Genomic DNA, 26,971 nt, shown 5'->3' on the forward strand with positions numbered 1-26,971 from the left:
GCGGATGGTATTATAGAACATAGTAATAGTTGCTGGGGAGTGGGCATAGAAATAGTTGCTGGGGAGCGGACATTGTTATTTTGCCTAAAAAATCTATGGATGGAACTAAGAAATACAGGTTCTGTTGTGACTACAGTACCTCAATAATAAGACAGTAACGGATGCATACCCCATTCCAAACATATCATATCAGAGACTTTGGATCACTTAGGACAGTGTCAGTACTTTCCTTTGGTGGATTTGACAAGCGGTTACCATCAGTTAGAGGCAGCTCCAGAGGATCGTCCAAAAACTGCTTTCTCTAATCTGGGAGGCCACTACCAGTACATCAGAATGCCATTCGGTTTGAAAAATGCTCCATCAATATTTCAGAGGTTGCTAGACAGTGTGTGTAGGGGTTTGAAACCATGGCATTGTCTTATCTATTTGGATGACATTATAGTGTTTTCAAGTAGCAGCATAGCCAGGGTTAAGGGAAGTCTTTATGCAGTTAAGAGCAGCTCATTTAACATTGAGCCTCAAGAAGTGTCATTTGGCATTGGAACAAGTGAAATATTTAGGTCATATCATCAGTAAGAACGGAGTGCGAACAGATCCGAGGTTGGTACAGACTGTAAGGGATTTTCAGGAGCTGAAAACAGTTAAGGAAGTGCAATCATTCATAGGAATTTGCAGTTTCTATCAAAAGTTCGTGAAGGTTTTTACAGATTTAGCATAGCCATTGACACGATTGTCACGGAAGGGTGTGAAATTTGAGAGGACAGAAGAGTATCAGAAAGTGTTTGACAAACTGAAATAAGTGTTAACATCAAAACTGGTGCTTGTGTTTCCTGATTTTGAGAATGAATTAATTCTAGTATGCAATGCATTGAATCAAGCATTAGTGTGTGTTCTTAGTGAGGAAATTGATGGGAAAGAACATCCTGTAGCCTTTGTGTCTAGGCAGTTGAATGCAGCAGAGAGGAATTACTGAACAACAGAGAGGGAGATGCTTAGTGTAATCCTTGGAATCACATATTTTAAATGTTATTTATATCAGAGAAGATTTCGGGTAGTGACAGATCATGCTGCGTTGAAGTGGTTGTTGAGGTTGAAGGATCCGTCCACTAGACTCGCTAGGTGGGCTGTGAGGCTTAGTGAATTCAGCTATGAGGTGGTGCACAAGCCTGGGAAGAAGCACGGTAATGCAGATGCACTGAGTAGAAAGGTGGCAAAAGTTGAACTTATAGGTTATGACCTAGCAGTATGCCAAGAATTACAGGACGCTGATGACAATTGTAAATTGTATTGAACACAGCCACAATTTAATATGTATGATGGTCTGCTGTGCAGGGAAACGAAGTTAGGACCAAGGGTAGTAGTGCCAGTGAAGTTGAGGGATGAGGTTTTAAAGGAAGCACATGATCACCTGTTATCTGGTCATGGTGGGTGTAGAGCGACAAATAGGAGTGTGGTGGAGAGGTATTGATGGACAGGTAGGAAAGTAGATGTGGATCAGTATGTCAACAATTGTATAACATGTGCACAGAGAGCAGGTTTGAGTCAGAAACAGATACAGCTACAGCCATTACCAGAAGTGACATGTCCATTTCCTATGTTGGGAATTGATCTCTTAGGACCTATCAGTTGAACACCATTGGGGAACAGATTCGTTCTGACAATAATAGACCATTTTTTGAGGTAAGTGGAGATGGTAGCTATGCCAAATCTACAGGCAGCAATGGTCGTGCAAGCATTAGTGAACTGGATTTTGAAGTGTGGTGTACTGGAGACAATACAATTACTGACCAGGGGACTAACTTCATCTCATATTTAATTAAGGAACTGTGTACATTGTTGAACTTAAAGAAGTTGAGGACAAGCACTTTGTATCCGCATGTGAATGGAAGGACAGAACGGGTACACAGAACAATCGAGAAGATACTGAGCTTTTATGTGGAGTATTTGAAGCATATTGTATGCGCATACAATGCGAAAGTCCATACCAATACCGGTTTGTCTCTGTATGTGGTAGTGTATGGGTGAAAAATGCCGTCACGATTTGATTTAGTGACGCTACAGGAAGGAAGGGCCGGTGAATCTGTTTGTCAATTCACAAGAACAATTCGAGATGTTTGAAAACAAGTACAAAAGGCGAATACAAAGGCTTTGGAAAGGCAGGAAGACACAGTGAAGGGGAAAGGAAGTTTACCACAGTATAGAGTAGGGCAGTTGGTAATGCTATCCAGTCCCTACATGCCAAAAGGTAAAACGAAGAAGTTCATCACGAGGTATTTTAATATTTTGTGTGGGATCTGAAATTTAAAAGCCTCTCTCACACCGGCCTGATTTAGTTTCACTGATCAGGATAGTAAAAAACATGCGTATATTAAGGAAAATTTTCATTCACAAAGCAGGCTTATCACATTCACACAGGTCAATACTGTTGTATCCTGATTAAATTGAGCTTAACTTAAATTCCAAAAGGCAGTGAAGCAATTTTGAAGTCTCGGTGCAAGGAAAATTGTCAGTCGATCTCCTGAAAACATTTGTAATAATTATTAACTTTTGGTGATCTCATGGGGAAGACCGGAGATCTGCTGGTAAGACCATGTTAGCCCATTTATTGAAAGTAATAAACTGGATATCTTGAGCGTACAAAACGACAGGTTCGTCCAGTGTAAATCAAACGTTCCCCACTGATCCTGTGCAACACGGCGTACTAAGCAGACACTGTCAATAATAAGCAGTTAAATAATACGCGAACACACTTACTTCATCAAGATAGCGACTAGCTCAACAATACATACAAATACATCTTCGTTCTTTCACGGCTAATTGGCAAGATCTCAATTATTGTTTTCATAAGAGAAAACATAGATAGCAGAGAAGCTATTCCATAGAGTACATGCACGCACCAAAGAATAATAGGGCTTGAAACTACTTTGCATTGATAATCATAATATATTAAAGTTTAGGAATCGGTAAGATAAGAAGAGATATTTTGAGCTATGTACTGAGTTATATAATTTATAAAATTTCTGAAAATATCGCGGAGAGACTGCTGCAAGAGACAGTACAGTATCAAGGTCCATACCAAGTAATTGAAACCACATCCTCCATTAATGTTAAGCTTCAGCTGCCAACTAGAACAATGATAGTACACATTGGGTGGTTGCGGCCATATAAGGGTTGTTCTGATGTGATTCCAGGCATGTCACAGGAAGGGAAAAGGAAGAAAGAGAGAGTGAAAAGAGGCGTTCAGCGCTGAGAAAACCAGGAAGGTAGAGTACAGCATGATATACCTTATGCTTTGCGATCCAGAAAGTAGTGGAGTATTTGTAGTTTTTTGTTATGTATCATTGGGTTTGTGTAGATTAATTAGGCATTGTATTTTCATTTCTTGTTTGTGTTTTCGAGTATTGTGAGCCTGCTAGGGACAGCAGTCTTTTTGAAGAGGGAGGAAGGGTGATGGTGATTCCTGTCCTCAGGTCACTAAGAAGGGGAGTGTTGGTGGTAATCCATCTCTTCACCATTGGGGTGGACACCTTGCGGTTGCAGCACCTGGATGGAAGTGTGTTGTACTTGAGGCAGGAAGATGTGGTGGTGTCAAGTCACCAGTGGGCATTAAGGTTGGTTTGGAACATATGGGAAACTCAGAATTAAGTAAGGAGCTTTGAGGAAGTGTTTGAAGAACTTAGGCAATGTGAAGAGATCAAGGGAATGCTGAAGGAAGTAGCTGGGGAGTACAATAAATTGCATGAGGCTTATGAGACGCTACGGAAGCAGGTAGGATGTATGGAAGAAACAGTGCCACAGGTAAGACAGAAACAAGGGTGGCTGAATACAGGGGGGGAAATTATTGAAAACAGTCTTTGGAACTGCGGACGAAAGCGATATAAAGGAGATGAACAACACAGTAGAAGCAGTGAGGCAACTTGCAGTGGGGAACAGAGCAGCAGAAGCTTGGCACGCAACCCAGATAGGAACATTGGAAGGGGAAGTCCTGAATAACACACAGTTACTCCTTTCATTTGCAGGCCAGGTAGTGGAATACGCTAAGGCGTCAGAAGGTGTAATAAATCGTAACCTGGGAACCTTACAGGGGTGTCTGGAAATCCTAGATAGCCGGGTGGTGCCAACTAGACTTCTGCAGGGGGTAGTTGACAGTGTGTGGGATGTAGAGGGAGTGATAATGAATCTGCATGAAGTGCTGCATCACGCTTTGTGAGCCCAGATAAATACCAATTTCTTACTGACGGACCAATATTTACGCGGGTTGTGCAAGGTGCAGAAGGAACTACCATCAGGGTTATATTTAACAATGGAGCGAGTGAAATTTGCTGCTTTTCTACCATGTTGCAATGGTAATGGTAATGAGCGACAGCGCATGAGTGTATCTTTTGTTCCAATTCCCAGTTATGGGGAAAAATGCAAAGTTTCAATGTTTCATGGTCCACATTGAAAAGGAACTTAAAAATGTTGTAACTTAATCTCAAAGATACAAGAAGAAAATTTGTGTGACTGTCATACCAGAGGAATACTCTAAAAAACTTTTTTATCATTGAGAGACAAAGGACTAATTTCAAGATTCTTTTATTACTTCTAGTATTAACTACCCTTTTTGTTCTGATGTGCAGGCGTAAAGACATACTGTATAGTTTCATGTCTATGTGTGTGTGTTAAATGAAGGTGTTAAATGATGAAAATTGTGTTCTATAATTTCTGTCAAGATGAAGCCTAAATCCCATACCACTGGAGTACAAATTACTCTGTTAATTCGAGAAGGCGAATTTTAGATGGAGGTGACGATCTTTACGATGGCACTGCTCAACAATAGAGGTACATGATTGTGCTTACTACTTTCGTTTGGTGGCCGCTAAGATTAATTTCATTGTGTTTTTGCCGAGACATTCAGAACCTGCAATCTTCCTTTTCGTAATAAAATAGGAGTCCAATTGAAAAAGAAATATTCTTAAATTTAAATAATTGCAATTTTTTACCCAGGCCACTGGGAATGATAGAAAGTACATGCCTCTACCCTGATTGTACGTTCGCAATCTCCGAGTGTGTTATGAAGTAATTATTTTACACAAACAAAATTAAGATAGATCTTTCTCATCAGATCGCAACCACTCGTACACAAATGTACATACCCTATGAATGTGTCTAGTCAGTTGTGTGCATTGTTCTAAAGTTTTTCTGTTAATATTCTGTGGATTGCATCTCTGAAATTAATTTTTGTTTTTGCTGCAAATCGCACTTCACGCGAAGTATTTATTATGCAAGTTTCAGGCTCCATTTAATGTCAAAAAATTCCAAAGTACAGCTGACTAAGCAAACCGCTACAATAATTTCATATCTCCACAATTACAATAACAAAAAAAAAAACAATAACAGAGAGAGGGTACGTTACAACATGTATCCAGTGAAGTGGGGAGCATTGAACAACTTTGTAAAAGTAAAAACTGAGGAGGTATTGCTGATCACGGCAGTTAACAGTCGGTACACTAAGATGACGAGAGGAATTACACAGCTGCCATAGAGGGAAGAAATAGACTGTTCAAGGGACATCATGGATTGGAGCCAAAATTGAGCTTGCAATGGGTTGGGAAGCATTGGATGTTCTCCACCTACGAAAAATTAATAGTAGTAGCAAGTTGTTTTGAGCAGGGAATATTTGCCGAAGTGAAATGTGTTGAGCTTGAGGGGAATGGAATTTTAATCAATGGAACTAAGTGTAACGTAATAGGAGTCACACAATTTAATGTTACACAGCCACTGCTGTACTGCCCAGAAGCAACTTAAGAGTTTTTGCCAAGGCAGAATCTGCCCTTTTTTAAATCAAACTCTTGAGTCAGGTCTCTTGAGATCAGCAAACCAGTTCATTGCAGAGCAAGAGGCCACAGAGCCGTAGACACGCTGAAAAGAGTAAATGCAGTGGTTTGCATGACATGTGTTACAGGCAGAAGGGGCCCACTGGCACAACCCAGGTCTTATGAGTACAGGACTCAGAATGACACATTAGCAAAACAGAGGCGCACAGCCGTTTATAAATAGGCACTAACAAGGCATCCAAGTGTGACAGCTCTCCTGGACGGTGGGGTGTGTCACACCGCCAGCTACAGGCGGCAGCAGCAGATGGGGCATGAGCGTTCCAGTCCATGGCGGTCCCTGGTTCGACCCTGTAGGCCAACGTGGGGTCCGCAGCCAGCCAGCAGTGGGCCACTCCACAGCTCACTACTGCGGGCAGTCTTGTTGGCTCCCAACACACACTGGAGCCATCCCGAGGCGAGGGCCGCAGATTTGTTTGTCGGATCCCAGGTGCTTGCTGTCACCACGATCCTAACTATGACGGCAAAGAATCACGCAGTGGGCCGCCCTGCAGCTTCCCATGAGCGGCGCTGAGGTGGCACGGGCGAAGACTGCTGAGTCAAATGCCGGTGCAGCCTATGTCATCACAACTCTGCACACAGCTGGGCATTGCACGGGTCTGAGGCAGCCATTTCGTGCCAATCTGTTTCGCAGTCAGTGAAGTGGTGCCCTCAGCATAGCGGGACCCAGTGGTGCAGACTGAGAGGAACAGGGAACTGTGGCTGGAAATAATAAATCACTTGGGAAACTCATACGAGTTTTAATACGGCACATCCTGACAGCCCATCCTTGTCCAACATCCCCTCTACAATAGCAATTGAGAGATATATACCACATAAATTAATAAGTGATGGTACTGATCCCCCATAATATAGAAAACAGATCAGATTGCTGTTGCAGAAGCAGCAACAAAAGCAGGCCAAATTTAAAAGAACCCAAAATCCCCAAGACTGGCAGAGTTTTTTAGAAGTTCAAATTTAGTGTGTACTTCAGTACAAGACACTTTTAATAATTTCCACAACGAAATTCTGTCTCAAAAACTGGCAGAAAACCCAAAGAGATTCTGGTCATACATAAAGCACACCAGTGGTAAGACGCAATCAATACCTTCACTGTGCGATAACTACTGTGAAGTCACTGATGACACTGCCACGAAAGCAGGGTTATTAAACGCAGTTTTCCCAAACTCCTTTGCCAAAGAAGATGAAGTAAATATTCGTGAATTCCAATCAAGAACTAATGCCAAGATGAGAATCATAGAAGTAGATATCCTTGGTGTAGCATAGCAGAGCTTAAATCACTTAATAAAGCCAAGGCCTCCCATCCAGATTGTTTACCGAGCAGGTTCCTCTCAGAGTATGCTGATACAATAGTGCCATATTTAGCAATTATATACAAGCACTTTCTCACAGAAAAATCTGCACGTAAAGCCTGGAAAATTGCTCAAGTTACACCAATACCCAAGAAGGGGAGTAGGAGTAATCCACTGAATTACAGGCCCATATCAGTAACGGTGATTTTCAGTACGGTTTTGGAACATATACTGTATTTGAACATTATGAAGTACCTCGAAGAAAATGATTTATTGACACATAGTCAGCATGGATTCATAAAATATCGATCTTGTGAAACACAACTAGCTCTTTATACTCATGAAGTAATGAGTGCTATTGACAGAGAATGTCAAATTGATTCCATATTTTTAGATTTCCAGAAGGCTTTCAAAACCATTCCTCACGAGTGTCTCCTAACCAAACTGCGTGCCTATCGAATATCGCCTCAGTTGTGTGACTGGATTCATGATTTCCTGTCAGAAGGGTCACAGTTCATAGTAATAGATGGAAAGTCATCGATTAAAACAGAAGTAATATCCAGTGTTCCCCAAGGAAGTGTTATAGGCCCTCTGTTGTTCCTGATCTATATTAACAACATAGGAGACAATCTGAGTAGCCCTCTTAGATTGTTTGCAGATGATGCTATCATTTACTGTCTTTTAAAGTCACCAGATGACCGAAATGAACTGCAAAATGGTTTAGGTAAGATATCTGTATGGTGCAAAAAGTGGCAATTGACCCTGAATAAAGAAAAGTGTGAAGTTATTCACATAATTACTAAAAGAAATCTGCTAAATTTCAATTACGCGATAAGTCACACAAATCTGAAGGCTGTAAATTCAACTAAATACTTAGGTATTGCAATTACAAATGGCGTAAATTGTAACAGTCACATAAATAATGTTTTGGGTAGAGCAAACCAAAGACTGTGATTCATTGGCAGAACACTTAGAAGGTTTAACAGGTCTATTAAAGAGACTGCTTACACCACACTTGTGTGCCCTATTCTGGAGTACTGCTGTGGGTGTGGGATCTGCATCAGGTGGGACTGACAAATGACATCGAAAAAGTACAAAGAAGGGCAGGTCATTTGTATTATCGCAAAATAGGGGAGATAGTGCCACAGACATGATACGTGAATTAGAGTGGCAATCATTAAATCAAAGGCACTTTTTGTTGCGATAGGATCTTCTTATGAAATATCAATCACCAGTTTTCTCCTCTGATTGTGAAAATAGTTTGTTAGTCCCACCTACATAGGGAGAAAAATTCATCACGATAAAATAAGAGAAATCAGGACTTGCATAGACAAATTTAAGTGCTCGTTTTCCCCGCGTGCCATTCGAGAGTGGAACGGTGGATAGCCAGCTTGAAGGTGGTTCATTGAAACCTCTGCCAGGCACTTTATTGTGAATAGCAGAGTAATCACGTAGATGTAGATGTAGATTTGGTTTGCAGGGTGGGCAGCAATCTGCGGTTGTTTGCTGATGACGCCATCGTGCACAGTAGGGTGTTGAAGTTGAGTGACTGTAGGAGGATACAGGAAGACTCAGACAAAATTTCTAGTTTGTATGATGAATGGCAGCTAGTTCTAAATGTAGAAAAATGTAAAGTAATGAAGATGAGTAGGAAAAACAACCCCGTAATTTTCAAATAAGCATTAGTAGTGTGTGTGTATTGCTTGACACAGTTACATCATTTAAATATCTGGGCATAACTTTGCAAAGCGATATGAAATGGAACTACCATGTGAGGATTGTGGTAAGAAGGTGAATGGTTGACTTTGGTTTATTGGGAGAATTCTAGGAAAGTGTGGTCCATCTGTGAAGGAAACCACTTATAGGACTGTAATGCAAACTATTCTTGAGTACTGCTTACGTGTTTGGTATCTGCACTAGGCCAGATAAAAGGAAGAAATTGAAGAAATTCAGAGGCAGGCTGCTAGACTTGTTACTGGTAGGTTCGAGCAACAAAGAAGCATTACGGAGATGCTTCGGGAACTCGAAAGGGAATCGCTGGAGGGTAGGTGACATTCTTTTTTGAGGAACACCATTGAGAAAATTTAGAGGACTTGTGTTTGAAACTGACTGCATTATGTTGCTTCCTACATACATTGCGGATAAGGACCCTGAAGAGAAAATACAAGAAGTTAGAGCTCATGTGGAGGCATGTAGACAGTCATTTTTCCCTCATTCTTTTGTGAGTGGAACAGCAAAGGAAATGACTAGTAATAGTATGAGGTATTCTCCGTCCCATCACATGCTCTTACGTGGATTGCAGAGTATGATGTAGATAAAACTTCTCAGTTGTGAAAAGCATGTATATGTGACATGGCAACTTTCAGAGGTGACACTGTTTATAGTGGGAGTGCTGGTTACAGGGCTACATTATGTTGTCATGATTTGATACACAGTAACAGTCTTGCTCCTAGGTTTTTTGTGAATATATTACCTATATGGTGAGTAGTGGGAACAGCAAAGGTGTAGTTTGAATCAAGATACTTTGAAGCTTGATCAGACAGCAGGACACCATTTTAGAAAGGTTGAGGAAAGTTTTAGGCAAGTTATGTATCTCTTCTGCTGTCCAACAAACCTGTGAAGTATCTTGATTCATCTCACCCTTTACCTGTTACCACTACTTTCCACAGAGATCATATGGCCATAAAAAATGTAGGAGCAAGACTTAAACTGTATGTTAACCCTTTATGTAATTCCCATTGTTATTAATGTGAGTAAATTAGCACTAGTAACAATTTATTGTTACTAAACATTATAGAAGCAGCCACCTGTTATTTCATTGAGTTTAAAGAAGGATGTATACATAACAGATGTAGCCTGCAGTGGTTGTTTCTGCCTGTTAATATAAAATTTGATTCATTCGCCATCCCTTAAGAATTTCTATCAATATGAGCTCCCTGTATTTTACCCCTGCCACCTTTAGAATTTGAAAGAGAGTATTCCAGTCAACATTGTCAAAAGCTTTCTCTAAGTCTACAAAAGCTATAAATGTAGGTTTGCCTTTCCTTAATCTTTTTTCTGAGATAAGTCATACGATCAGTATTGCTTCACGTTTTCCAATATTTCTACGAATCCAAACTGATCTTCCCCGAGGTCGGCTTCTACCAGTTTTTCCATTCGCCTGTAAAGAATTCGCGTTAGTATTTTGCAGCTGTGACTTATTAAACTGATAGCTTGGTAATTTTCACATCTGTCAACACCTGCTATCTTTGGGATTGGAATTACTATATTCTACTTTAAGTCTGAGGGTATTTCGCCTGTCTCATACATCTTGATGAATGAATGAATGAATGGAAAGCACTCTGTCAATATATAGGCAGCCATTGTTAGTTTAGTTGTTGTATTTTTGTTAAGCAATAAATGATTTTGTTATTTACACTACATAGTTGTTATTTAGTTGTTGAAGCTATATTTCTTTAACAGCAACAAGCATCTTCACTGTGTACCAAGCTGCCTCCCAAGAAGGATGGGTTTTCATTATGTATCGTGCCATAGACAGTTTACCTGGATGGAGAGCTGTATTTTATTTCAGCACAATGATCTTCTTCCTTGCTTGGCTAGTGAAGAATGTGTTTATTGCTGTGATAACAGAGACATTTAATGAGATCAGAGTACAATTCCAGCAGATGTGGGGAGTGCGTGGACATATTGCAAACAGTTCGACATCACAGGTAAAGAGAACCATTTGAATATAACAGCATAATTTTAAATTGTTGTTTGTTTGTGAAAATTTATGTCTGTGTACAGTGATAAAAAATGTAATTTTTAAGGACGATTTATTTTGTACTATCCTGTACCTCATTCACAATATCCAGAGGGTTTATTCTGAACTCCCTCTCTTTTCTTATTTTACTTTATGCTGTATTCCCTTGCTGCTAAATGCATTTCAGTGTTCTAGTTAGAAAGATCTGGTTAGCTGATGGTGGCTCTTGTGCAGCTGTATGTGGCACTAAGTAAACTGTAATTAGTGAATGAATATCAATACTTTCTTTAGAATACATACAGGACATGGTAAAATAAGAAGCATGTCATATATTTTCTTATAATTTCTTCCGATAGCATTTTAAATTTATTGTTGTCAATCTGTAAGCAATGAATCAAAGCTATGTCATTACATTCCTTAGCAATGGCATGACTTCGGAGTGCAGTTTGCCTAATAAAAGGTATATATAACTTTAAAGTCTCTTGGGCCCGCAGCTGAATTGATTGTCATTATAAAACAAATTTTCGGTGACACAATACAGCATCTTCATTTTGTTACTACAGCTGACTGACTGCTGAACTAGAGTGTGTTGCCATCTCTCTCAGATGTATGAGCTGCATGACACACCAGTCATGATAATGGCTGTGACACTTACTCAGGAGTTGAGTGGTGGTCCTCAGTCTACGCTCCACCTTTGTCTTGCTACACATTCTCCCACCTTTCTATTTACTGCTAGGTTACACACTTGGCTAAGCCAAAAGAAATATATATATAAATTTTTGCATCTTTGTATCTCACTTTATTGTTAGTCTCTAGACAGTGTTCAGTACTTTCCAATTTCATTGCCTTCTGGATCAGTGTGCTGTTTACGTTCAGTGCACCTTTCTTGAAACATATTAATGATTTGTCTCATTTATGCTTTTATGCACTCTCACATTGTGTGATATATGGCTGCCTACTTCCTGTACACCAGCAAAAAAATCGAAAAAAATTGGCAATATTTTATGGCAACACAATCCACTGTGTGTATTGCCTGCAGGCCAAGAGTAAACTTCTTAGTTCAGCAAAAGATGATTTGAGACTCTGGAAACCAGTCAGCAGGGTTAACCTAGTGATAATGGCTAGTTACACAATCAAAAGGTGTTCTACAATGACCAATCAATCCAGCTGCATGCCCAAGAGATTTTCAAGCAGCACATTTGCTGGGAAAACCTACAAACATGTAAAAGGCTATCTCATTAAAATAACAGAAATTTTATTAAATACTTCTTTTGGTTAGGTACTGTATGTTAGTGAATTTAGATATCATAGATAAAACTAGTATCTGCAGTCAGATAAACAGTAAGCTTGTGCTTCTCACTGCAATTTGAGATAGGGCTGACTGCAACTGTGTTAGATTACATGACTTCTAAGTTACATATCCTTTTCCTTGCTGCCTTTCAAGTTTTTCTCTCCTCCTCCAGCCCTCAATCCCATGACACATATGTTCATCTATGATGCTATTTAAAGACAGTTGTAGTTTAAAATTGTGACAAAAATCTCAAATTTTTACACAATACTCATAGCTATGTATGTGTTAAATATTTGTAGTACATAACTGTGTATGTATTATGTAAAGGGGAAACATTGTTAGTCAGAATCTCAAAAAAATCTTGATGGATTTATTTCCTACTTTTACACAATACCAGTATTGTAATAAACTTTCAAACTGACATAATTTACATATTTTAAACATATGTAGTAAATAAATATGCACATAATACATTAAGGGAGAACATTCGTAGCAAATATCTTGAAAAATTCTTGAACAGTTTATTTCAGATTTTTACACGATGCTCTAACTAAAATTTGGACTGCCATTAACTGTATATTTTTAAATATGTGTGATGTATAAGAATATATGTAATGTATAAATGGGAAATCTCAAATCTGGAATGTTTTACTTCAAACTGTTACACAATTCTCTGTTAAATTGAGGAGGACATAGGCTATAGGAACCAGGTTTTAAGTTGTAAGACATTTCCAGGGGCAGATGTGGACTCTGACCACAATCTATTGGTTATGACCTGTAGATTAAAACTGAAAAAACTGCAAAAATGTGGGAAATTAAGGAGATGGGACCTGGATAAACTGAAAGAACCAGAGGTTGTACAGAATTTCAGGGAGAGCATAAGGGAACAATTGACAGGAATAGGGGAAAAAAATACAGTAGAAGAAGAATGGGTAGCTCTGAGGGATGTAGTAGTGAAGGCAGCAGAGGATAAAGTAGGTAAAAAGACGAGGGCTGCTAGAAATCCTTGGGTAACAGAAGAAATATTGAATTTAATTGATGAAAGGAGAAAATATAAAAATGCAGTAAATGAAGCAGGCAAAAAGGAATACAAACGTCTCAAAAATGAGATCGACAGGAAGTGCAAAATGGCTAAACAGGGATGGCTAGAGGACAAATGTAAGGATGTAGAAGCTTATCTCACTAGGGGTAAGATAGATACTGCCTACAGGAAAATTAAAGAGACCTTTGGAGAGAAGAGAACCACGTGTATGAATATCAAGAGCTCAGATGGCAGCCCAGTTCTAAGCAAAGAAGGGAAGGCAGAAAGGTGGAAGGAGTATATAGAAGGTTTATACAAGGGCGATGTACTTGAGGACAATATTATGGAAATGGAAGAGGATGTAGATGAAGACGAAATGGGAGATACGATACTGCGTGAAGAGTTTGACAGAGCACTGAAAGACCTGAGTCGAAACAAGGCCCCCGGAGTAGACAACATTCCATTAGAACTACTGACGGCCTTGGAACAACCAGTCCTGACAAAACTCTACCATCTGGTGAGCAAGATGTATGAGACAGGCGAAATACCCTCAGACTTCAAGAAGAATATAATAATTCCAATCCCAAAGAAAGCAGGTGCTGACAGATGTGAAAATTACCGAACTATCAGTTTAATAAGCCACGGCTGCAAAATACTAACGCGAATTCTTTACAGACGAATGGAAAAACTGGTAGATGCAGACCTCGGGGAGGATCAGTTTGGATTCCGTCGAAATGTTGGAACACGTGAGGCAATACTGACCTTACGACTTATCTTAGAAGAAAGATTAAGAAAAGGTAAACCTACGTTTCTAGCATTTGTAGACTTAGAGAAAGCTTTTGACAATGTTGACTGGAATACTCTTTTTCAAATTCTAAAGGTGGCAGGGGTAAAATACAGGGAGCGAAAGGCTATTTATAATTTGCACAGAAACCAGATGGCAGTCATAAGAGTCGAGGGGCATGAAAGGGAAGCAGTGGTTGGGAAAGGAGTGAGACAGGGTTGTAGCCTCTCCCCGATGTTATCCAATCTGTATATTGAGCAAGCAGTAAAGGAAACAAAAGAAAAATTTGGAGTAGGTATTAAAATTCATGGAGACGAAGTAAAAACTTTGAGGTTCGCCGATGACATTGTAATTTTGTCAGAGACGGCAAAGGACTTGGAAGAGCAGTTGAATGGAATGGACAGTGTCTTGAAAGGAGGATATAAGATGAACATTAACAAAAGCAAAACAAGAATAATGGAATGTAGTCAAATTAAATCGGGTGATGCTGAGGGAATTAGATTAGGAAATGAGACACTTAAAGTAGTAAAGGAGTTTTGCTATTTAGGAAGTAAAATAACTGATGATGGTCGAAGTAGAGAGGATATAAAATGTAGACTGGCAATGGCAAGGAAAGCGTTCCTGAAGAAGAGAAATTTGTTAACATCGAATATCGATTTATGTATCAGGAAGTCGTTTCTGAAAGTATTTGTTTGGAGTGTAGCCATGTATGGAAGTGAAACATGGACGATAACTAGTTTGGACAAGAAGAGAATAGAAGCTTTCGAAATGTGGTGCTACAGAAGAATACTGAAGATAAGGTGGATAGAGCACGTAACTAATGAGGAGGTATTGAATAGGATTGGGGAGAAGAGAAGTTTGTGGCACAACTTGACTAGAAGAAGGGATCGGTTGGTAGGACATGTTTTGAGGCATCAAGGGATCACAAATTTTGCATTGGAGGGCAGCGTGGAGGGTAAAAATCATAGAGGGAGACCGAGAGATGAGTACACTAAGCAGATTCAGAAGGATGTAGGTTGCAGTAGGTACTGGGAGATGAAGCAGCTTGCACAGGATAGAGTAGCATGGAGAGCTGCATCAAACCAGTCTCAGGACTGAAGATAACAACAACAACAACAACAATAGGCTATAAATTCTTTTAAATGACAGCATACAAATTTTCTGTTAAAACTGATTGAGGAAAAGAAAATGCTGTGCTCCAAAAATGTAAGGCTTTCATTTTCTTTCTCGAAGTCAGTTTTAACTTAGATATCAGGGCATTTACACTGAGTTGACAAAACACATGGGATTAGTATTTGGAACTAGACGCATGGGACATTCCGTTTCAGTTGTTAGGGAATTCAGTATTCTGAGATCCACAGTGTCAAGAATGTGCTCAGAATACCAGATTTCTTGCATTACCTCTCACCGTGGACAATGCAGTGGCTGACTGCCTTCACTTAATGACAGAGCAGTGGTGTTATGTAGAGTTGACAGTGTTAACAGACCAAACAAAAATCAAATGAAATGGTGATGGGGTGGCCTTCAACTATGTACCCTCAGACTCAACGCTGCAATATTAAAAGTTCTGGCTGGTTTCATTGTCTAAGGCCTGGGATACGTTGTTGCCACATTACCCGCCAAGTACTGCTGAGTCTACAGCATATGATAACAATACACACTTTGAATTGAATGGTTGAAGGTTTCTGTCACTTGGCAATTGCGAATTATGAATGTAACATATAAATTTATAAATGAGAGATTCCAATTAAATAAAATCTGCAAGTATTATCTTAATGACTTTAAATGAAGAGTACGATAGTAGAAGTCCTTTTGTGAATGCGGTATATTTCTGCAAAATGCTTATTGGTGTTGATGGTCCAGAAATTAAGTAAAATATAAGCTGTATAACAGGGAAACAATAGATTCTTACTGCATGTAATTAGTTATGAACAACAACATAGCACGTGAGATATTCACTTCTAAACGCACACCACGTCTTGACTGTAGAAGCCACGGAAATCTCACAAGTGTACAAGTCGGCGCTCCAAAGTATTTCTATCTGCCGTGACAATGCACAAACGCCTCCCCACTCTCCAAGTCTCTGCTGCACCACTGTCCTTTCTCCCGAACTCACTTCCATCCAGTCTCCCCATTCACGAGCTTTGTGATTGGCTAGAGTGCTCACACCATGTCTTCAATCCAACACACCCACAGAACATAATGAAACACATTTGAAATACTGGATTTTCATTTAAATAACTTGAAATTAAATAAATATTCCTGCAGCTGGACCATAAACACACTCTAACACTCATTATTAAATACATAAACAAATTAAATGAACATAGAACAAAGGAACAGAACATAAGGTAGGCCAATAGCCTATAGCCTCTGTGCTTTCTTTTAAAAAGAATCTTCATTAATAGTATATATTAGATATAAACAAAGACTTAGATGAATAAATATATTTATAAGCATGCTGCTACCGTTTTTTTGTGTCACTGTGGAGTACTTATGGCCTGACGCGATCAATAGTAATCGGCCATTTTGACCTCCAATAACTCATGTACTATTCAAGTTACATGCCTGTAATTTATACAAATTAAGGTTTACACTAATAGCTGTCTAAAGACACGTCAATCAATGAAATCGGGTGAAACATTTAGATTTTGGAAATTTGTTGCTAGATATTACTTGTATAATTTACAATCAGATACTAAACTTTAAACTAATAAAAATATTGAAAATCTAATTACACCATCAGAATTGTTGTGCAAATAATGGTAATGTTAAACTTCCTGGCAGATTAAAACTGTGTGCCCGACCGAGACTCGAACTCGGGACCTTTGCCTTTCGCAGGCAAGTGCTCTACCATCTGAGCTACCGAAGCACGACTCACGCCCAGTACTCACAGCTTTACTTCTGCCAGTATCTCGTCTCCTACCTTCCAAACTTTACAGAAGCTCTCCTGCGAACCTTGTAGAACTAGCACTCCTGAAAGAAAGGATATAGCGGAGACATGGCTTAGCCACAGCCACAGCGCACCTCCGCTGTAGAGTGAAAATCTCATTCTGGAATGGTAATGTTGTGTTGTTGTTTTGTGGTCTACAGTCCTGAGACTGGTTTGATGCAGCTCTCCATGCTACTCTATCCTGTGCAAGCTTCTTCATCTCCCAGTACCCACTGCAGCCTACACCCTTCTGAATCTGCTTAGTGTATTCATCTCTTGGTCTCCCTCTACAATTTTTACTCTCCACACTGTCCTCCAATGCTAAATTGGTGATCCCTTGATGCCTCAGAACATGACCTACCAACCAATCCCTTCTTCTAGTCAAGTTGTGCCACAAACTCCTCTTCTCCCCATCCTATTCAATACCTCCTCATTAGTTATGTGATCTACCCATCTAATCTTCTGTAGCACTACATTTCGAAAGCTTCTATTCTCTTCTTGTCCAAACTAGTTATCGTCCATGTTTCACTTCCATACATGGCTACACTCCATACAAATTCTTTCAGAAACGACTACCTGGCACTTAAATCTGTACTCAATGCTAACAAATTTCTCTTCTTCATAAAAACTTTCCTTGCCATTGCCAGTCTACATTTTATATCCTCTCTACTTTGACCATGATCAGTTATTTTGCTCCCCAGATAGCAAAATTCCTTTACTATTATAAGTGTCTCATTTCCTAATCTAATTCCCTCAGCATTACCCGACTTAATTCAAATACATTCCATTATTCTTGTTTTGCTTTTGTTGATGAGCATCTTATATCCTTGTTTCGAGCCACTGTCCATTCCATTCAACTGCTCTTCTAGGTCCTTTGCTGTGTCTGACAGAGTTACAATGTCATCGGCGAACCTCAAAGTTTTTATTTCTTCTCCATGGATTTTAATACCAACTCTGATTTTTCTTTTGTTTCCTTTTACTGCTTGCTCAATATACAGATTGAATAACATCAGGGAGAGGCTACAACCCTGTCTCACTCCCTTCCCAACCACTGGTTCCCTTTCATGTCCCTCAACTCTTATAACTGCCATCTGGTTTCTGTACAAATTGTATATAGCCTTTCGCTCCCTGTATTTTACCCCTGCCACCTTTAGAATTTGAAAGAGAGGCATAGCAACAACTAATTTAGGACAAGAACAGTAGTCAGTTAATAGGGCAGAATGTTCCAAATTTTTTGGCGTGCATATTGATGAAAACTTGAACTGGAAAAGTGTATTACTGAGCTTCTCAAACACTGAAGTTCAGCTATGTGTGCTCTTCATACAATTGGTAGCCATGGAAACAAATGTATTAGCATCCTGACATATTTTTTTGTATTTCCAATGGATACAGATTAATTTTCTGGGATAACTCATCACTTAGAAAGAAAGTATTGATTGCACAAAAGCAAGCAGTAAGAAATTATGTGCTGTTCCCTCATGGACATCATGTACATAGATAACTGATAGTTCGGTAATTTTCACATCTGTCAACACCTGCTTTCTTTGGGATTCTAATTATTACATTCTTCTTGAAGGCTGAGGATATTTTGCCTGTCTCATACATTTTGCTCACCAGGTGGTAGAGTTTTCTCAGGACTGGCTCTCCTAAGGCTGTCAGTAGTTCTAATGGAATGTTGTCTACTCCCGGGGCCTTGTTTCGACTCAGATCTTTCAGTGCTCTATCAAACTCTTCACGCATTATCATGTCTCCCATTTCATCTTCATCTACATCCTCTTCCCCTTCTTTAACATTGCCCTCGTGTACATTGCCCTTGTATAGTCCCTCTATATACTCCTTCCACCTTTCTGCTTTCCATTTTTTGCTTATATCTGGGTTTCCATCGGAGCTCTTGATATTCATATAAGTGGTTCTCTTTTCTCCAAAGGTCTCTTTAATTTTCCTGTAGGCAGTATCTATCTTACCCCTAGTGAGATAAGCCTCTACATCCTTACATTTGCCCTCTAGCCACCCCTGCTTAGCCATTTTGCACTTCCTGTTGATCTCATTTTTGAGACGTTTGTATTTCTTTTTGCCTGCTTCATTTACTGCATTTTTATATTTTCTCCTTTCATCAATTATATTCAGTATTTCTTCTGTCACCCAAGGATTTCTACTAGCCCTCGTCTTTTTACCTGCTTGATCCTCTGCTGCCATCACTACTTCATCCCTCAAAGCTATCTTACCATTATATAATCTATCTGAAACCTGTCAGCATCTCCAGGCTTCTTCCATGTATACAACTTCCTTTCATGATTCTTGAACCAAGTGTTAGCTATGATTAAGTTGTGCTCTGTGCAAAATTCCACCAGGCGGCTTCCTCTTTCATTTCTTACCCCCAATCCGTATTCACCTACTAAATTTCCTTCTCTTCCTTTTCCTACTATCAAATTCCAGTCACCCATGACTATTAAATTTTCATCTCCCTTCACTATGTGAATAATTTCTTTTATCTCATCATACATTTCTTCAATTTCTTCATCATCTGCAGAGCTAGTTGGCATATAGACTTGCACTACTGTCGTAGGCATGGGCTTCGTGTCTATCTTGGCCACAATAATGTGTTCTCTATGTTGTTTGTAGTAGCTTACCCGAACTCCTATTTTTTTTATTCATTATTAAACCTACTCCTGCATTACCCCTATTTGATTTTGTATATATAACCCTGTATTCATCTGGCCAAAAGTCTTGTTTCTCCTGCCACCTAACTTCACTAATTTCCACTATATCTAATTTTAACCTATCCATTTCCCTTTTTAAATTTTCTAACCTACCTGCCGGATTAAGGGCTCTGACATTCCTCGCTCTGATCCGTATAACGCCAGTTTTCTTTCTCCTGATAACAACGTCCTCCTGAGTAGTAGTCCCTGCCTGGAGATCCGAATGGGGGACTATTTTACATCCCGAATATTCTACCCAAGAGGACGCCATCATCATTTATCTATACAGTAAAGCTGCATGCCCTCAGAAAAAGTTACGGCCATAGTTTCCCCTTGCTTTCAGCCATTCGCAGTACCAGCACAGCAAGGCCATTTTGGTTAGTGTTACAAGGCCAGATTAGTCAATTATCCAGACTGTTGCCCCTGCTACTACTGAAAAGGCTGCTGCCCCGCTTCAGGAACCATAATTTTGTCTGGCCTCTCAACAGATACCCCTCTGATGTGGTTGCACCTATGGTACGGCTATCTGTATCGCTGAGGCACGCAAGCCTCCCCACCAACGGCAAGGACTATGGTTCATGGTGGGGGCGAAGGGCGGGGGGGGGGGGGGGGATGGTAATGTACATGTTTCTTTTTGAGTTATCATTACTCATCTGTCTACTATTAATTTATACACGAACTGTGAAATGTCTGCCATTGAGGTTTTACAATGTCCGCCATATTTGACCATCCCGGCGCACAGCATCACCAAGGAATTCCTAGCCATGTGCTCGATGGACCATGCACTGGGGCTACCCATCTCATCCGGCTAACGTTCGGCACCACGGGTTTGCTGCCTTGCACCGGCTAGCCGAGCGGCCCATGTGGTCACTGCTTCCTCTGAACTTAGAATTTTTTCAGGGCGCCATAACTCACCCATTACCTCACAAGCTACACTGCATGAAATAACCACAGAAATCATTCTGGAATATACAGAAAATCTATCCATTAGGACAGTGCAGCAAAATTTGGCATTAATGGGCTATGGCAGCAGACAACCGACGCAATAGCCTCTGCTAACAGCATAACATCACCTGCAGTGCCTCTCCTGGGCTCATGACCATATCAGTTGGACTCTAGATGTCTGGAAAAGAGTGGCCTGTTCAGATGAGCTATAATTTCAGTTGGTAAGAGCTGGTGAAAAGGTTTGAATGTGGCACAGACCCCATGAAGCCATGGACCAAGTTGTCAACAAGGCACTGCGCAAGCTGGTGGTGGCTCCATAGTGGTGTGGGCTGTGTTTACATGGATCATTGACTGGAAAGGCTTATGATTGGCTTCTTGGAGACAATTTGCAGTGATTTATGGACTTCATGTTCCCAAATAACGGTGGAATTTTATGGATGGCAATGCGCCAGGTCATCGGGTCGTAATTGTTCCCAACTGGTTTGAAGAACAATTCGAGCGAATGATTTGACCAACTAGATTTCCCGACATGAATCCCATCGAATGTACATGGGACATAGTCCAAAGGTCAATTCATGCACAAAATCCTGCACTGGCAACACTGTCACAGTTGTGAGTGGTTGTAGAGGCGGCATGGCTCAGCATTTCTGCAGAGGACTTCCAACGACATGTTGAGTCCATGTCATGTCGAGTTGCTCCACTACGTTAGGCAGGAGCAGGCCTGACACAATGTTAGGATTTATCCCATCATTTTTGTCACCTCAGTGTAAACCATTAGAGAAATTGTTTCTTCCACATACATTTTTCCTCCTTACGTATAATTTTAAACAAAAATTGTTTACAGAATGAGAATTTCACTCTGCAGTGGCGTGTGCACTGATGTGAAACTTCCTGGCAGATTAAAACTGTGCCTGACCGAGACTCAAACTCAGAACCTAATTCGAGTCTCGGTCCGGCACACAGTTTTGATCTACCAGGAAGTTTCAAAAATTGTTTACACAACAGTGTGCTGTTTTCCACCTCGCCATCAGTTTTAAGAGGAAATAGGAGTGTTCTAGTTATGGCTTATTGACTTAAGATTTCAACACTACTATGGAATCTGAAACTTTGCAGTCCTAGCCACTCACAGATTAAAATTGTGAGAAATACTGTCATTGAAGCTAATATCCTCACTGATACAGCAGCTGGATTGGTCTCTGTTGTAACCCTTACATTAATTATCCCAACCAATTTACGCATTCATTTTAAGTAACTTCATTTCTCAATTAAGGTTTCATTTGCAAGAACAATAAACAAGACTCAAGGTCAGATAGATAAATAGAGTGAGAGAGAGAGAGAGAGAGAGAGAGAGAGAGAGAGAGAGAGAGAGAGAGAGGAAATGAGGAGATGGATGGAGAGGGGTGATGGACAGGGGGAGGAGGAGGAAGGTGGAGATGGACAGAGATTTTTTTTGGGGGGGGGGGGGGGCAGGAGAGATGGAGATGAACAGTGAGAGGGGGGAGGAGGATTAGATGGAGATGGACATGAACAGGGACAGTGAGAGGGGGGAAGAGGAGGAGATGGACAGAGAGAGGCAGAGGAGGATATGGATGGAGAGAGGGGGGAGAAGGAGATTAGGATGTAAATATGAGGGGAAGTAAAAAATTAAGGGACTTTTGAGAAAAGGAATGTTTATTCTAATGATAGAAAACTGAAACATGTGTTATTTTTCTACATAACTTCCCCACCTTTCAATGGACTTTGTCCAGTATTCCACAGGTTTGTTGATTCTGTCAGAAGAAAGGTTTTTTGGTTGCACCTGTAACCAGTTTTGCACTACATCAGTGACTTCTGTGTTGGTTGCAAATCTCCCCCTGGGAATTTTCTTCAGTGGTCCAAACATATGGAAACTGCTTGGAGCCAGGTCTAAACTGTGTGGTGGGTGTCCCAGCAATTCAAATTCCAACTCCTTTATTGTTTTGGCCATTCATTTGGCAAAAACTGGCTGAGTGTCACCTTGCTGCAGGATGATGCCTTTTTGCAGTTTTCCGCAGTGTTTGGATCTTGTTGCAGGTTTGTATTTAGTCTTCAACACATCACAATACTTCTCACTGTTCACAGTTTCACCTCTTGGGATGAAATGAATGGCTACCACAGTTTGCTTGTCCCAGAATAGTGTTAGCATAATCTTACCAGCTGATGGATGATATTTAAATTTCTTATTCTTGTGATGATGGGTGTTTCCAAACCATGCTCATGACCTTACTTTCTGGTTCATGATGACGCACCCACATTTCATCTACAGTAACAATTTGCTATAGAAATCCATCTCCATCACAATGACATCAGGTCAGATGTTTATGAGAGATGTCCATCATTTGCATCTCATGCTGTGCTGACAATTCTTTCAGTACCCATCTTGCACACACTTTCTGAAAATGACTGACATGAAAAGTATTGGCAATTTCATACACTGACACACATCTGTTTTCCATCACCACCATACCTTCAAGACTTTGAAATTGTCTTCAGTTGTTAACGTTAATGGCCTGCCCAATATTTCCTTGTTACATAGAGAAATTCTTCGCCATTTGAAGCTCTGTCCATTAGTAGATCTTGCTTCATGATAAACAACTGTCACTGTAATGTGCTTGCATTTGACAAATAATTTCCACAGGTTTAACACCTTCTGCAGACAAAAATCAAATCACTGCCTATCATTTCCTTCTTGGAGCAGATTAGCAATGGAACTGCCATGTTTCCCAGTCTGCTACAATACAATGAGTAGTGTGGGAATAAGAGTGGCACATTGATAGAGTTGTTGCTAACAATTATACTTCAGCCATGGATACTAATAGTGTTATCAAGCCGTACAGCAAGAAATTGCAAAAAGTCCCTTTACTTTTAGACTTCCACTCGTACAATTTCCATACCTATTTAGTAGTTGCAAAGCATTGCCAGGTTCAGTACCTTCTAATATATTTGTAAAATTATGACTATAATATTTTATCTATGCTTAGTCAGCCTACAAAAATCCTCCTCCAACCATTATGTCTTTCTGTTTTCTCCCTAAATGTGACATCTGTGGTTCCAGAGTTAGAGCTGAAAAGTCAGTGTACACAGTGAGTTGGAGGATAAGTTTCAAGACACACATCCAAAGGTTCAGGGCTGAATGTATGATAGGCTCTAGGATGGATTTCTATCAGTAACCACATCTTTAACCTCTGGTAGTTATTTACATATACGGAAGTGCCACACTTTCATGTTGTTTGAAGACCACAGTAAACTGCAAGTTCTCTTATGACTGGCTACGTAAGTCAATTCGAAGGTCAGAGGCAACAAGGATGTACTGCACCCAATAGGACCATGTGAAATTAAGCTCTATAGTGTTCTAAGCAAACATCAGATTTGGACAGTTTTATCTATCTTCAGAAGTATTCACTCATCTTCAGCCCAGACAATAGTCATAAAGCAGTAAGTCTTAAATATTGACTCATCAGTTGTGGCGATTCCACCTGCTTTTAATTATTCATTTGTTGTCCTCCGTGTCGACGTACTGAATTGCTACAATTGCTGAAAAATGGGGTTTGTGGATTCCGATACTGCCTACCTTAAATGATGTAGCTGACAGATGCACAGTTAGGTTTTTCGGTACTTTAATTTTCACTTTGCACAACCCCAAACTATTACACAATTATATGTGTAAGGCCAGTGTGCTATTGTTTAAACGTTCCATAAGCCTCATTAATAGTTTGCAGGTGAAACTCCACATACTGCTACAATAGTTTCTTGTTGAACATCTATGAGCAGTAAAACGTAACCACAAAGTCCATAGTTCTTGAAGAATAAACAGGTGTGTATGGAGCAGCCACTGTCATTGGTTTTTAAACAGGGCCTAATTGTTCAATACTTATTTCACAGATAATTTGAAGCATTGTTGTTGTTATAACCAGCACAGGTTACTTGTCTGAAACTCGGCCATGGACTGACTGTCTTGTGACCAAAAATCGAGCTCTTATATATCATCACAAGAATAGGTGCTGAAAGTTAAATTTACAGAAATTACAATTAAAACTTAACTCATTAAATTAACTGAATACATCGAAAAATTGCATCTTTTCATGTTTTTGAATAGAGCTAAATAGATACTTTAAGATTACCAGTACTTCATCTTCTAATTGTTTACAATTATTACAGATTTATACTTGTGTATACATCAACAACAGAATTTAAGTTACGAAACAATCACTGATTTCACTCTGTAACAAAAGATACTAACTAGGGATACTCAAAATAAACTGGTGTTATGTTCTTTAAAACTGAGGGCATTCCTTTCAAAATGCAGGTTATATTCATGTATACTATTGGTAAATATTTAAAAGTAACAAAATGAATTTAAAGGAGACAGATGACAAAACAAGAGGGGAATTAAAATTATCCCAGCTTGCATCATCACATCACCCCCTGCACTTCTGAAGGTAACTCAAAGCCTTATGATCTGTATACACTATGGTCTTATGTCCAAACAAATAGTACTCAAACTTTTGAAACCCAAAACTAATTGCCAAAGCCTCTGATTCTGAAATGTAATAGCTCTTTTCATGTGCCTATATTGTCCTACTAGCAAAATCAATAGCTTTATGTTCAACCCCTATCTCATTATGTACTAACTGGAAAATTTCTACCCCAAACCACAAAAACTTGCATCAGTACTCATACAGAAAGGCAGTGAAAAATTTGGATGTCCTAACATCTTTCTATTTACCAATTCTTTTTTCAAACTCTAGAATGCCTCTCACACTCCTCTGTCCAAATCCACACTACATTCTCTTTCAACAGATTACCAAGGCAAGGATGGTTAAATAACTGATCTGATACAAACTTTCGGTAGAAGCCAAACAGGGTGGGAAATCCACAATAGCAGCAAGCACCAAGCTTTTCTGGATCAGACAGTCTACCTTCCTCGTTAATCCTGTGACCCAAAAACGAAATTTCCTTCTTCATAAATGCAGATTTACTTAATTTTAGTTTCATACCTCCTCTGTACATAGCTCCCAGTACTTTGTTCAGAATCTCACAGTGCTTGAACCATTCTGCACTCGCTACTGGAATATCATCTACATAGACCTTTATTTCATTGGTTAATATCTCACCTAGCACACTATCAACAGCTCTGATAAACACACACAGAGACAAGCTCAGACCAAATGGCAGCACACAGTATTGGTAACACTTACCTTCATGTAAAAATGCTGTAAATGGCCTAGATTCCTAGCCCAGATTGATACTTAAATAGTAACAAATCACATCAAAAGAAGTCATAAATTTTTATCAATGGAATGTTTGCAAAATTTCATCTATGTTAGAGGGTCTGTCATTCTCTCCTATTACAATTTCATTTAACTTCCTGGCATCCAGAACCAACCTGACACCACTGTTCTTCTTTCTTACAACCACAAGTGGATTATTATACCTGCTGTTTGACCTTTCAGTTATCCCCAGTGAGACCATCTTTTGAATTTCTTTCCTCGCCGCTTCTTTTTTTGAGAATGGAATAATATAAGGTTTTTTGAAAAATGGTTCATGATCCTTAAACTTTAATTTGCATTCAAAATCTTTTACCAAACCAGGCCTGTCTGAAAATGCCGCACAGTTGCTCAGGAGAATACCTTTTAATTCCTCCCTTTGACTTTTTGTAATACCTTTAATATCCTCAACTCTCTTTATTATATCCAATGTTACTCTCCCGTCCTCTTCTTCCTCAGTAACCGGCTCCGTGGTTGAAACTCTTAATGGCAAATCTAATTCAGTATCCACACACATGTCCATATCTTCCAAAAATGATACTTCGTACCTACTTCCATTGTACTGAAAACTAAACTTACCACTAGCAAAATCAATATTTACACAACATTTGCACAAGAAATTAGTCCAAAATATTACATCAATGCTAAGATTTTGAATTACGAAGAAATTGCACTCCAGCAACTGCCCTGACAATTCCACAGTTAATAGTACCTCTTGTTTCACACTTTTTGAGAGCTTACCAGTAGCACCAATGATTTTCATTCCAGAAACAGGTATTACTACTATACCCTCTGTGTTCTTAATAGATTCAGAAAATGCCTGTGAAATACCATTCAAATCACTACCACTGTTCAATATACACTTAACATGTATACCTTGTACACTTGCTGTTATTACAGAGTGCCACACTTCCTTTTTATGTATCGTGTGATCGTATTCATACAACAGATTCTCATTAATCCTTTCCCTGGAAAAACTATCATATTGCTTACCAAATTAATTATCAGACACAGTCAAATGAAAGATAGCCTGTCCCTCTTCCTCATTACGACTTTCAATCTCTAACTCTTCTTTAGGACTAATATTATCCTCCCCTATTCTTTCTT

The 26,971-nt window shown here is 39.6% G+C and overlaps 1 protein-coding gene across 1 annotated transcript in view; it reads left to right on the forward strand.

Annotated features, from left to right (window-relative positions):
* Positions 1-26,971, forward strand: part of LOC126276364 (sodium leak channel NALCN) — a 361,108-nt gene that overhangs the window by 110,187 nt on the left and 223,950 nt on the right. The window contains exon 8 of the mRNA XM_049977270.1: positions 10,628-10,875. Within this exon, the coding sequence (XP_049833227.1) occupies positions 10,628-10,875 (248 nt within the window). The remainder of the gene's footprint in view (positions 1-10,627; positions 10,876-26,971) is intronic.

The sequence above is a fragment of the Schistocerca gregaria genome, chromosome 1 (assembly GCF_023897955.1).
Source record: "Schistocerca gregaria isolate iqSchGreg1 chromosome 1, iqSchGreg1.2, whole genome shotgun sequence".
In the NCBI taxonomy this organism is placed as follows: Eukaryota; Metazoa; Arthropoda; class Insecta; order Orthoptera; family Acrididae; genus Schistocerca; species Schistocerca gregaria.